This window comes from Grammomys surdaster, unplaced genomic scaffold (genome assembly GCF_004785775.1).
Source record: "Grammomys surdaster isolate TR1022 unplaced genomic scaffold, NIH_TR_1.0 958, whole genome shotgun sequence".
Lineage (NCBI taxonomy): Eukaryota > Metazoa > Chordata > Mammalia > Rodentia > Muridae > Grammomys > Grammomys surdaster.
In genome coordinates this window covers 2031314-2045479 of record NW_021605377.1, presented here as the reverse complement: position 1 = coordinate 2045479, position 14166 = coordinate 2031314, and the positions used below count along the sequence as shown (strand labels likewise).

General features: G+C 42.4%; 1 protein-coding gene and 1 non-coding gene across 2 annotated transcripts; both read left to right on the top strand.

Moving 5' to 3' along the window:
* Window positions 1-459: 459 nt before the first annotated feature.
* On the top strand, window positions 460-7652 carry Slc25a3 (solute carrier family 25 member 3). The gene is made up of 8 exons (XM_028783106.1): window positions 460-562; window positions 772-920; window positions 2450-2571; window positions 4829-5008; window positions 5658-5839; window positions 6298-6470; window positions 7131-7241; window positions 7319-7652. The coding sequence occupies exons 2-8, from the start codon at window positions 776-778 to the stop codon at window positions 7477-7479; spliced, it is 1074 nt and encodes a 357-aa protein (XP_028638939.1). The 5' UTR covers window positions 460-562; window positions 772-775; the 3' UTR covers window positions 7480-7652.
* LOC114634532 lies at window positions 5982-6227 on the top strand. Its single transcript, XR_003713347.1, has one exon. It is a non-coding gene; the product is annotated as a small nucleolar RNA SNORA53 (small nucleolar RNA).
* Window positions 7653-14166: the final 6514 nt, after the last annotated feature.

Here is a 14166-nt window from a genome sequence, read left to right as displayed (position 1 = left end):
TCAAGTCAGTGAGTGGAATTTTTTCTAAAGAGTCCGATGATGGCAGGAATTCCGATATAAGATCTTGTAGTGATATCCTAACGTCAATACCTGAATAACGTTATCACTTAAGCATTCGTGTCTTAAAAAGTTTATGCCGGCAATCACTTAAAGACATGTAAAAGTTCCTGGCGCCAAGGAGAAAACACTCGAAGGTGCAGGGACAGAGTGGGTAGGTCACCTGCCCGTCCAAGGCCAAGACTAGACATTTAAAAAAAAAAAAAAAAAAAAAAAAAAAAAAGCAACCCCCGCCATGCGCGCCTGCGCAGTAGGAATCCTCCTGCGCACTAGCCGGGCCGGAAGAGCTGGGGTTGGACGGGGGCGGGGATAGGGTTGCTAGGAGGACGCGGTGACGTTTTGGCTCCGCGCTCCTCTCCGCAAATGAGAAGCGCGTGGCGCAGTGACGCTCTGCGTGCGTCACGGTGACGCCGCGCGAAGGGCACGGATCTTCGGGCGGGGAGGACATTCGGCCTCTGTGAGCCGCAACCTTGCCCAGCGAGCGGTTGGGTGTTCGCCATCTTAGGCAAGTGAGCGCGGCCCGGCCTCGCCGCGGAGGGTGCGGGGCGCAGAGCCTTGAGTCCCTTGTGGCCGCCGCCTTGGCCGTGGGCCCGGCCGGGCTCGGCGTCCCTGGGGAAGAATCTGTGACCTCCTCAAGGGCGCAGAGCCGGGCATGTCTCGCGGGGCTTCTGTGACATTGCCCTCTCTCACCTCCGCCCTCTGTCTCCCCCGCAGGAGGATGTTCTCGTCCGTAGCGCACCTGGCGCGGGCGAACCCCTTCAACGCGCCACACCTGCAGCTGGTGCACGATGGCCTGTCGGGTCCACGCAGTCCCCCGGGTCCGCCCCGGCGTTCCCGCCACCTGGCCGCCGCCGCCGTGGAAGGTGAGGTCACACCCTGCCCTGTGCGAGCGCTGGTTCCATGCTGCCCCCTGCTCTGCCTCCGAGACCTGGGCGGGAGCTGGAGGTCGGGGAAGGACGCTCCAGCCCTGGACCTGAAGACCGGTCTCTAGCTGACCCCGGGATGTCAGCTCTGACGCCCTAGGCCGCTGTCGGATCTTTGGCCCTCCCTCAAGGGCGTGGAAGGGCCCAGGCCGAGCGCCACTCAGTGACCTCCGTGCCCCCAAGGGAGTAGAGGCAGAGAGTTGGTAACCAACTTCTTTATCTTCCCCCGTGAGCCCGCTTGGTCAGCCAAGTCTACTGGGTTAAAGTCTCCTTTGTAACCACTAGCCAGGCATAGTGGCAACTCCGTAACGTTTTATTTGACCTGCCTTTAAAAAAAAAACCTGGAAAACTCTCCTCTGATCTCCTTTCCCAGGTTGTTTTGTTTTTTTTTTTTTTTTTTTTTTTTAAATATCTTTTCGTTTGATTGTATATGAGCTAATGAGGTTGGAGATCCCTTGCTTTTGGTACTACTGGTGGAGGAAGTGACTTGCAGATTATATGAGGTGTGCATTCCTTTGACTTCATGTTTTGGGATTTGAGGTGGGTGACTCTAATTGTATGTTTTAAATCCCAATGGAACATAAGTACAAGAGAAACCCGAAAGCTGAATTATATGCCTCAAGAGAACGTTACTTACATTGTGCCTGAGAAACAGAAATCCCCTCCCACACCCCAGTCATTCATGCGCTTCTGTTGTGTCTTCAACGTGATTGGAAAACTCCTTTCTCACTATCTGCTATCATTTTCCTCTGATTTCAAAGGCTAGAGCAAATATTTGTATGTTTTTGACCGGGAACTAGGCATATGTGGTTTAGTTCGTAAGTGGGCAGTTGGTTAATAGCTGGAGTTAATGTTAAAGTTAGCAAGCTTTGCACATGTTAAGTGCTCTTTTTGAATTTGGGCTGTTCTTGGAGGGTGTCTTAGTAACTGCTTTTAGTTGAAGTTGCCAATACAGGAACTTAGAAAATTGTCTCCCACAGACACACATCCTAATTATTTTAGTGATCTGATTTGACAGTGACTTCCATGTAATTTACACTATGAGAACTCATCTTTCTACCTAATTGTGACTGGCTAAAGCCGCATACTAGTGGTAGTACTATATTAAAAGGAAGAGTTTTCTTCCCCTAGACTTCCTTAGTCTCTGAAGGAATAATTGATCTCTTTTCTTCAATCAAACAGAGCAGTATAGCTGTGAATATGGATCTGGCAGATTCTTTATCCTCTGTGGACTCGGAGGAATTATTAGCTGTGGCACAACACATACAGCATTGGTTCCTCTAGATCTGGTTAAATGCAGAATGCAGGTTTGTGTTGCATGCTGGACTAAAACATACTGTTGAAACCTAAGTTGTAAGATAGAGACGCTACTAACAAGCTGTGTGGAAACCTAACTACCCAGGAGGTAAGTTGACGCCCACTAATTCAAGTCTATATTAAAATGCATGGTGTGTCTTGTCTTATTACAGAGTACAGTTGTGAATTTGGCTCCATGAAGTATTATGCACTGTGTGGCTTTGGTGGGGTCTTAAGTTGTGGGCTGACACACACTGCTGTTGTTCCCCTGGACTTAGTAAAATGCCGCATGCAGGTTTGTATTGGCATGAGTGGTTTTTATTTATATTTATTTTTATTATATAAATAATACGTATTATGTGGGTGGGTGTGGAAATAAATGGATAAATTTTGGGGTTTGATTCTTTACTTAAACCATAGGGAACCCAAGCATGATGCTCAGGTTGGCAGGTTTGACAGGCAAGTGCTGACCTGATGTGTCTTGTGTATGTGATTTATCTTACTAATAAAAAAGCTGTTTGAAACTAAAATACAATTATATTACTTCTCTTCCCTTTGCTTCCATCAACCCCTCCCATACCTCCAGCTCCTACCCTTTCAAATTGATGGCCTCATTTTTTATTGTTATATATTAATTGTGCTGGAATCAAAGCCTTAAGTATGTGTGCTAGGGGTGTCCTCTACCACTGAGTTACATTTCCAGCTTTGTATGTTTGTGCAACACGCGCCTGGTGTCCAAAGAAGAAGGCATCTGGTTCCCTAGAAACCCAGTTATAGATGGGTGCTGGGAATCGAACCCAGAACCTTTGGAGGAGCAGCTACTGTTTTTTTTTTTTTTTTTTAAAGCTCATCACAAATGAGAAATGTAGATATCCCAACTGCTACAGACTTCAGCAGGAAACAGCCTCAGTTCCATTTATTTATTGTGTATTTATTTAGTTTTATTACTATTTTTATTTTTACATAAGTATGTGGGTAGCCAGGGAGGGTGTCAGATCTTCAGATCTCTTGGAGTTGGAGTTATGAGTGGCTATGGACTGCACAGCCTGGGTGCTGCGAATTGAACTCGTCTGGAAGAGCAAGCTCTCCAGCTTTCTTTTAATATACCTCTCCCATGTGTAGATTGTTAATTGTTCTGCTCTTTCTATAAGTGGATCTTAACTGCTGGTGTTCAGTTTTGACCAGAGGTCTTTTTCAAGGCCTACTAATTCAAGACCTCAAGTAGTCATTGCATAAATATTTTAGGTATCAAAATAGGCAGTCAGTCTTGTGTGTAATCTTATGTGAAGTAACTTCCTGTCCCTATATAGTGAGGAAAAGAGCATGTTTACTTTTCAGAGAAGTTCGTATTGTCTTTATAGGAAAAGTTGAGCATTGCCTCTCCTATGTTTTTTATAATTTGAATATCATATAATTATTGAAAGAAAAGTAATCAAACATTAAAAATTTATTTGTCCCAAACAGGATTAGAAGTCTCCTTACCTAAAAGAGAAAGGAAGGTGAAATATTAGGAGGGAGAGAGGAAGGTGATGTATACCAACCCTTCTAGTACCGGCAGAGAGAGATAAGCTCCCTTACCCACATTGTTGTTAACCCAGTAGATACCGAGTGTAAGTCCTGAAACCTGCCTGACTTTTGAGTAAATTTAATTTCTGAAGTAAAAGAGATTCTGTACCTCAAAAGAGATGTTGTACCTCTTAAAATTGTATTTAGTTTGGTTATCTAATGTTCACAGTGATTCATAGTGTAGTATAATCTGTTTAAAGGACTCCAGGATCAGGAATACATATTTATATCTTAAGAACAATTTTATTTTTTACTTTTTGTTGTTGGAATTTTATAGTTTTGACTATCCAAGAATTAAGTATAATTTAAAGGAAGCTAAACTTTGCTGTAAAAGTTGTTTATAAAAACAGTCCTAAATAGAGCCTGGAAGTGATGGCTCATGCCTATAGTCTAGCATCTGGGAGGTGGAGGCAGGAAAATCACTGAGTTTGAGACTAGCCTGCAATAGAGACCCTGTTTTAACCACCTAAATCCTCCCAGTTTGGCTGGAAAGATTGCTCAGTCAATAGTGTATTTGTTATGTAATTGAGAAGAACTTAGGTGATATCCCCAAGCACCTGTGTAAAAAGTTGGGCAAGGTCATACATGCACCCCAGCATTAGCAAGATGGATACAGGAGGGCCCCTGGAGGTCACTGGCCAGCTAGTCTCAGGTACAGTGGTAGAGGAGATTGCAAAGTAAGAAAAGTTCCCAACATTGACTTTTGGCTTACACATACATTCACAAAGAATCATACATGAATATACCACACAAAAGTTTTAAAAACATAGGTGTTTAGCTTATATTAAGCTAAGAACTTACATACACCTTTTTTTTTGTAGTTAAATTTTAAAAGCACAGTAGTAGAATAAAGTGTGAAAAGTGTTAGATATTCTTAAATCTTATTTTTATAAAACTCATTGTAAATAACTTGGCAAATAAAAAAACACCACACAGCTAAATTAACATAGATGTTTCTTTTATATTGACATTTTCCCATTTTAAAGGTGGACCCTCAGAAGTACAAGGGCATATTTAATGGATTCTCTATTACACTGAAAGAAGATGGTGTTCGTGGTTTGGCTAAAGGATGGGCCCCAACTTTGATTGGCTATTCCATGCAAGGGCTCTGCAAATTTGGCTTTTATGAAGTCTTTAAAGCCTTATATAGCAACATACTTGGTGAGGTATGTGATTTTACTTTGATATTAAATGTCCCAAGTGTTTGAGACAGGATATTGTGCTTTTTGTTTAACTTGTCTTGTTTTATGGCTGAAGAAATGGCCCCAGAAAGAGTGCAGCAGGTCTCAATGCATAAGGTATATCCAGCAATAGCAGAGATGGGATGAAAAGCAAAGTGTATTGCATAAGGTTCTAGCTTCTCTTAATGTACTTTGCTGAATTTCTAAGTAAGTATGGTTGATGTGTTTGTAAGAGAAGAGTGGGATTCCTTTTGTGTGGTATAGGATTACTGTATGTGTCCTTGCATATTCAGAGCATATACCTTATATTATTCATGAGGCTTGGAGACAATATAAATTCATTCCGATACTGTTATTATTTATGGACTGTATAATAAGAGTAGTTTAGACAAGTCAGGCAGGGTAATGTACATCTGTTTCCTAGCATTTAGATATGTTGTGATTTTTGAAGTCAGACTGTCCCATATAACAAGACTAAACTGGGATAGACTGATGAAGTTAGATCTTAAACCAAAAAAGGGGAGAGGAATATTTTTAAAATATCTGAAGTTACATTGTCATACAAGGTTAGATTGAAATGTCAGTGTTCATTGAATGGCAGCAGTTCATATGTGCTCTGTATATTGACTTTTAGGAGAACACCTATCTGTGGCGCACATCACTATATTTGGCTGCTTCTGCCAGTGCTGAGTTCTTTGCTGACATTGCCCTGGCTCCTATGGAAGCTGCTAAAGTTCGAATTCAAACCCAGCCTGGTTATGCCAACACATTGAGGGAAGCAGTTCCCAAAATGTATAAAGAAGAAGGCTTAAATGCGTAAGTGGGCATTTTCCTAAAATAGTCAAGTGGTTTTGTCTATCTGGAAATGACCTGATACTTGTCTAAATAGCTGTGGACTCGGGCGGGGCTGGTTAGGACGGTTCTGATAGACATGGTCAGTTTGCATGTTACAGATGACAACATGCTTCCTTAGATCCGCCTTTGTGGATGAATCTTGAACTGAGTTCTACCTGTAAGCGTCTTGTTTCTTGTAGTTCCAGTTTAAGAAACATCCAGCAACTTGATTGGTTGTACAGTCAAAGGTGCTTGAGTCATTGGCATGTGAGACTACTACACCTGCATGTTAGTCTTGCGGTTCTGATGGAAATGACATGCGTCATGCTGTCATGTGTTGCTGTCAGGACTCGACTGGTGTGCGGACACTTCTGTAGATGGTGAAAATCTCAGCTTAATTAACTTAGGCACCTATGTAAATTAGTGTCCTCACTTCCTAGGTTCTACAAGGGTGTTGCTCCTCTGTGGATGAGGCAGATCCCGTACACCATGATGAAGTTCGCCTGCTTTGAACGCACTGTTGAAGCTTTGTACAAATTTGTGGTTCCTAAGCCCCGAAGTGAATGTACAAAGGCAGAACAGCTGGTTGTGACATTTGTGGCAGGTTACATAGGTATGGCTTGTCTTTGTATCTGTCTATCCATCTATCCATCCATGTCTTCAGGGTCTCACTTTATAACCCTGGGTGTCTTAGAACTCACTGTGTAGGCCAGGATGGCTTTGAACTCAAGAGATTCACTTGCCTCTATATCCCAAGTTATGGACTTGAAGGTATACATCACTACACCCCGGCTAGTATGAATTATTTAGAACATACCTGCTCATGAAATTATAGGCAAATTATATCACTTTCATTATTGGTCCCTTTGTGAAGGAAAATTTCCAAAGGTTAGGAAGCATTTTTATCTGCCTGTTTCTATGTTCTACTGGATTCTAAATACTTCCCCCAAATCTTTTTCTGTAGTTAGCATTGTTACTTTACATGCCACTGTCAAGCTTGAAAATACATCTGTAATTACCCCATTTCTAGAGGATGGGGTGCCCTTTTCTGATCTTCAAAGGCATACAAGGTATGCATGTGGGTACACATACGTACATGCAGGGAAGACACTCATACATATAAAGTGAGTAACTCTAAATTTAAGTGGCTTAAATAATAAAACTAAAGCCAGCGTGGTGACACAGGCTTGTAATCCTAGCATTTGGGAGGCTGAGGCAGGAATTATACTTAGAGGTATCTTGATTTTTTTGTTTTCCTTCCCTTTCCCCCTAGCTGGAGTCTTCTGTGCGATTGTCTCGCACCCTGCTGACTCTGTAGTCTCTGTGCTGAATAAAGAGAAAGGCAGCACTGCGTCTCAGGTCCTGCAGAGGCTTGGCTTTAGAGGTAAGTTAGGCTCTCCTGAGAAGTACCACTGTGTGGGTAGGTGGCACTCGTGCACTCACTTTTCCTCTCTGAACCAGGTGTGTGGAAGGGGCTCTTCGCCCGAATCATCATGATTGGCACTCTGACTGCACTGCAGTGGTTCATCTATGACTCTGTGAAGGTCTACTTCAGGCTCCCCCGCCCTCCTCCACCTGAGATGCCAGAGTCTCTGAAGAAGAAGCTTGGGTTGACTGAGTAGATACATCAAAGTAACTTGGACTGAATCTGCTTGTTGATCAGTGTTGAAAGTGTAAAGGAACTTTTATATATTTGACAGTGTAGGAAATGTCTGTTCCTGATATAATTACTGTAGTACCCTTGCTTAAAGCAAGAGTTTCAAACTTACTGCTAAATAAACCCATCTATTCATGATGTCTATGAGTTTGTTATTTTAAAAATTAGTATTGAAAAAAGATTTAGTCCTAAAAATAGAAGAATTAAGGTATTCCCCCCAGGAAAAAAGTGTAAACTAACCATTGGTGCTATTCCTAAATTGTCCCCTCACTTAAGAAGCTCCTGTGTTAGGAAATAGGAAAAACATGGTTCATTAAGTATGGATAAACACTGAGTTGTAGTTTTATTTTTTGACTAGCTAATTTTAGCATAGCAAAATTTTTGTCTCATGTTCACTTTTTAATGCTAGTGGGTCTATATATAGATCTGTGTTTGTAAAAGTACACCCAAATTAGGCTCATTCTTAGAATGATAGTCAAAGCAGGATTGCTAAAAAGACCTAAGGTCACCTGCTTTTCACAACCAGACTGGATGTAGTGTCCACTGTTTACAGTTGGTTTTTCATGGGAAACTACTAGACTGAGCGAAATCGGAGGTGCGGCCTCATGCATGCTTCTGAGGTTCAGCCCACCTTTTAAAGCTATACTGATGGTCAGTTTTCTGCTTGTTTTATTCAGAAATACAAAGACCCAGTTTATGTTCTCCCGATTTTAGCCTTGAAGTCCTTGCTTACTTGTAGAGAGCTGACAGTCTCTACATAAGATATATTATTATATATTATTTATGTATGTATGCATGTGTTGGAGGGGCTTGGGTGATTCAAGAATTCTTGTTTTAAGGGTCTCCTTTTTGTATCCTTGGCTGCTAGTCTGGAGCTTACCACAGTGAGGCCAGTCAGATGACTCCTGCCTCAGCTTTCTGGGATTACAGATAAGAGCCACTACAGTTTATTTCTGCAAGGATTCCAATAAAGAGATGCTTTCTTTCATTACAAATCTGTTTTCTAAGAACATTGAACTAAATTTAAGAGTTGTGCATCTAGTTAGCTGCATGTTAAATTAATTAATTAATTTATTTATTTATTTATTTATTTGGTTTTTCGAGACAGGGTTTCTCTCTATAGTCCTGGCTGTTCTGGAACTCACTCTGTAGACTAGGCTGGCCTTGAACTCAGAAATCCACCTGCCTCTGCCTCCCAAGTGCTGGGATTAAAGGCGTGCGCCACCACCGCCCAGCGCATGTTAAATTTATACCTGTACTGAAGAGAAAGGAAATTGTTAGGTAAAACTTAGGCAATTTCTGGGTCTAACCAAATGGTTACTGTGATACTTAGCAGCCATGGCAGTATGCATTCTATACTGACTGCTATGTCACAAAACACCTAAAAGTGAATGGCCTAAAGTCTCAGGCTTTTTGAAGTATCTGTTGAGCTGTCTGGGATTTACATCCCGTCATTGGCCTGGGCTAGAAAGGTTCCCTTCCAGCGTATTAGCATATTATTTTGCATGGTGGTTCCAGGGCAGCTGGGTCATGGGCAGCTCTTAAGGCTTCCAGTAAAAGTTAGGCTGAAGTTGATTTAGGATGTGACCTTCAGCGTCGTCTAGAAAACTATCACAAATACAAAGAAAAAGAAAGTAAACATTTTTTGAGGCAGGTCCTCATATCCTCTTGGCTGGTCTCCTTCCTGAGAGTGTTACTGCAGGTGTGTATCACCACACCTTGCCTAAGACCGAATTTCTTGCTAACATGGTAGTTGAGCCAAAATGTAAGAACAAGCGGGACTGGAAATAGATTGGTGCAGCCAACCCAAAATAGATCAGGGACTTAAACCTATTCAGGGCACACAGTTAGCTGTCTGTTGCTGAGGCATGGCTAATTGCTACACTAACATTTGTTCCTCAATCCAAGTAAAATGTCCACTTAAAAATTTATTAATTCAGCTGGGCGGTGGTGATGCACACCTTTAATCCCAGCACTCCGGAGGTAGAGGCAGGTGAATCTGTGAGTCTGAGGCCAGTCTGGTCTGCATAGCAAGTTCTAGGGCAGCCAGAGTTATACAGGGAAACCGTCTCTGGGAAAACCCACCCCTGAAATTTTAATTCAATGGGTGCCTGTACCCCAGATATGGGTAGGAGGATTGCTAGTTTGAGAACTTCTGGTTTCAGATATACCAATAAATAAATGCACTAATAAGTATTCAAGTCTACATATGTTGGATAGTTTGGTTTTTTACATTTTATAATGTAGACATGTGAATAGGATATCCATGAGAGGAGTGCGTGAGATTGGCAGTTGACTTGGGTTCTGTTGGACTCGAAAGACAAAGACTAATTTCCAGAAGCTTCTCATATAGTCACCTCTAAGAGCAATTAAATCTCAAAGGCAGATTTCGCTAGATTGTTTGCTCTGTGTGCAAACAATTGTTTGCTTTGGTGCACTTACCAAACTGATAAGTAACTTTATGAGTAAATTAAAAGCTTCAAGAAATGTTTTGGCCATATTTTAACTGGGCTTATTAACATTTATGTGATACTAGAGAAGGGTGTAAAGTGTGCTGATTTAAGCCAAAATCTTACTGTTAATTTGGGAGTTACACAATACTTCTAAGTATATCATCATGGATACAAATACCATATCAGGATGGGTCACAGTAATGTTTTCTCTGAGACACAGAATCATTCTACAAAAAGTAAAACAGTCATAGACTAAACTTTTTCAGATGAAAAAGTTTGTGTTGCTTATAGCATTTAGGTACCAATCCATAAAGAAACAGAAGAAAGGCTGGAGTGCAGGCTCAGAGCTTCAGAGCACTGGAGAACCTGGGTTCAGTGCCTAGCTCCCTTAGGTTCAGGCAGAACACTCATTCATAAAATTATAGTTTAAGAGCACTGAGTGCTCTTCCAGAGGTCATCCTGAGTTCAATTCCCAGCAATGGTGATGGTGGCTCACAACCATCTGTAATGGGATCTGATGCCCTCTTCTGGTGTGTCTGAAGGGAGTGACAGTGTACTCACATAGAATAAATAAAACAAATATTAAAAAAAAAAAATCAAGTCTTGGTGGTAAAGAACATTTGTCCTTGCAGAGGACCTAGATTTGATTCCCAGCACCCCTGGCAGCTTACACGAATTCCTAATTCTAGTTGCAGGAAATTCAGTTCCTTCTTCTGACCTCTGAGGACACCAGACATGCATGATATCCTGACTACAGTTTCCCTGCCCTCTACCCCCCCAATTCTCTGGACTTCCCCTCCCCTCCTGATCTCCTTCCTACCTGTCTCTCATCAGAGATTACAACTAAGTGTTCTCTTGTTGTGAATGACCATGGCAACTCTTACAAAGGAAAACATTTCACTGGGGCTGGCTTACAGATTCAGAGGTTCAGTCCGTTATCATGGTGGGAAGCATAGCAGCATGCAGGCAGACATGGTGCTGGAGAAGGAGCTGAGAGTTCTACATCTGGATCTTCAGGCAGTAGGAAGACTGAGGCACTGGCCTGGCTTGAGCATCTGAGACCTCAAAGCCCACTCCAGTGACACACTTCCTCCTCCAACAAGGCTACACCTCTTAACAGTGTCACTCTCTATGGGCCTATGGGGGGGGCATTTTCTTTTTCTCTCTTTTTTTTAGTTTTTTGTTGTTTTGTTTTTTAAAGATTTATTTATTTTTATTTATATAAGTACACTGTAGCTGTCTTGAGACACACCAGAAGAGGGCATCGAATCCCATTACAGATGGTTGTAAGCCACCATGTGGTTGCTGGGAATTGAACTCAGGACCTCTGGAAAAGCAGTGTTCTTAACTGCTGAGCCATCTCTCCAGCCCAAGGCCATTTTTATTTGCATGACAACCAAACACGATGAAGTAAAATATAATAAGATAAAGCAGAACCCATCACATCGAAGTTAGACAAGGCAAGCCAACAGAAGGAAAAGAGCCCCAAGAGTAGGCACAAGAGTCAGAGACCCACTCGTTTCATACTCAGGAGTCCTACAGAAAAACTGGAAAGCTCTAATGGATATGTAGAGGACCATGCAGGCTCTGCTTGTTGCACGGAGAGGGCCTTGTTCTCCTGCTGTCTTTCATCCCCTCTTGCTCTTTCTGCCTCCTCTTCTGAGGAGTTCCCCGAGCTCTGAGGGGAGAGATTTGATGGAGACATCCCATTTAGACTCTCCAAGTAATGTCTGGCTGTTTGTTCCCATCTGCTGAAGCTTCTCTGATGATGACTAAATAAAAGGCACTGGTGTAGAGATATAGCAGAGTATCATTAGAAATCATTTTATTAATTTTGTTTATTTATTTATTTATTTATTTATTTTTGGTTTTTCGAGACAGGGTTTCTCTGTGTGGCCCTGGCTGTCCTGGAACTCACTGTGTAGACCAGGCTGGCCTCGAACTCAGAAATCCGCCTGTCTCTGCCTCCCAAGAGCTGGGATTAAAGGCGTGCGCCACCACTGCCCGGCCAACGTTACAGGTCTTAAAAAATAAAATTAAGCCGGGCGCTGGTGGCACACGCCTTTAATCCCAGCTCTTGGGAGGCAGAGACAGGCGGATTTCTGAGTTTGAGGCCAGCCTGGTCTACACAGTGAGTTCCAGGACAGCCAGGGCCACACAGAGAAACCCTGTCTTGAAAAAAAAAAAAAAGACCTGTAATGTTTAGTTTTTACTCTAGGTCTCTGGGCTATCTAGTCTCCGGGTCTTGGTCACCCAAGCAGTGTCAAGTATAGGTTCTGTCTCATAGAGTGAACCTTAAATCATCAATCAGACGTTGGTTGGCCACCCCTCCCCCAGAAGTTCTGTGCCACCATTGCCCTAGCATACTTTGCAGTCAGGACTGATTATACGTCAGAGGTTTCATGGCTGAGTTGATATTTATGTTTTTTGTTTGTTTGTTTTGTTTTTGCTTTTGTTTTTGTTTTTTTTGTAACTTGCTGAGTACCTTCAATGACCAAAAACACTAGCCTGTAGGTAGGGGCGAAGGCTCCTTGTAGGCACAAGCTGGACTTCTTAATGTTCAATGAGTTGTGTGGGCATTGTCCTCGACAGTGTTCCACCTACCTTTCAGTTTGCAGAGAGCAACCCATTGTCGTAGCAACAGCCTGGGTTCTTTGGAGATTTTCATGGGATCCCCTTGGCCAACAGTTTAATTGAATGCAACCCAGTCCCGCTACTGGAAGCCTGGTTTGGTGACAAGAGATGGCCAGTTGAGATTCCATATCCCCCCTCATTAGGATCACCTTCGTATATTTTAGGAAGTTTCCATTGCACTAGGTTTCCATTCACCCTCCAAATGCCCCTTGAGTCCAGTCATCTCTCTCCATATTCTTTCCCTCTACTGTATTGTCTTCCCTCCCAGCTCCGATGTGACAGTTGGGCTGTAGTGGAGACATATTGCCCAGGCTGTTGTGTGTTTTTACCCCAACATATTTTTATTAATTATTTGGGAGTTTCATACAATGCACCCTGATCACACTTGCTTCCTATTTTTCCCAAGACCACCCACTTTGTATCCCATTCCCCCACCCCCCAAAAAAAGCCAAAAACCAAAGGAAACAAACAATTACAGAAAAAAAAAAGCTTTTGTTTGGGGTTGTATTTTTTATTATTTTTAATTATAATTTTAATTTAATTTTTGAATTATATTTTTGTTTTTGTCTTTTTGAGACAAGTTTTCTCCCATGTAATCCTTGCTGTCCTGGAATTCACTCTAGACCAGGCTGGCCTTAAACTCACAGAGATCTGCCTGCCTCTGCCTCCCAAGTACTGAGATTAAAGGCTTGTGCCATAACTGCCTGGCATTATGTTTTTTTAATGAATCTCAAATGTCTATTTGTTGTTGGTTTTTGTTTTCTTTCTGTGTTGGGAATTGAACCTAGGGCCTTATGCATACTGAACTGTGTTCTCAGATCTTTAAATAGCTGATTCATTTACTTATTAAAAATTATTACATTTTATTAATTTATATTTTATGTATATGAGCATGTGTCTGAATGTGTGTGGGCTTGTGTCTGCCTCAGTACATGTGTGGAAGTCAGAGGAATACTTGAGGAGTTGGCTTCCTCTCAGGTGAGTCCTGGGGTGTTGAACACAGGTCAGTGGCAGGTAGGGGCTTTGACCTACTACGCCATTGGACCTGATTATCTTTTTGATCGCTGTGACAGGATACTTGATGAGAACGGAGGACAGGTTTGCTTTGGCTCACTCATGGAGGGTGCAGTCTGTCCTGGTAGGAAAAGCGTAGCTGGCGGAAGTGTGAGTTCCAGAGCAGAGATCTGAGGGCCGCTTTTCCACTCACTTCCATCCTTCTCCTCAGTGAGGCATCCCAGCCAACCGGGTGGCTCGTCTTCACGGTGGACATTCACAACTCATTTATGGATCTCTGGAAATGTACTCGTAGAAACACTCAGAGGGTTATCTGCCAGGGGGACGTGACAACTTTCACCTTAATTACTTTGTAAATTCAAATGTTCAGTCTATTTAAATTTATTACTACAGGCTGGAGAGATTGTTCAACAACTACCCAAGTTCAGTTCCCAGTACCCACGTCAGCTCACAACTGTCTGTAACTCTAGCTCCAGTGGATCTATTACACTCTCGGGCCTGCACAGGCACCCAGTCTGTAAAGAAGTTAAAAAAAATATTAGAGAGCGAAG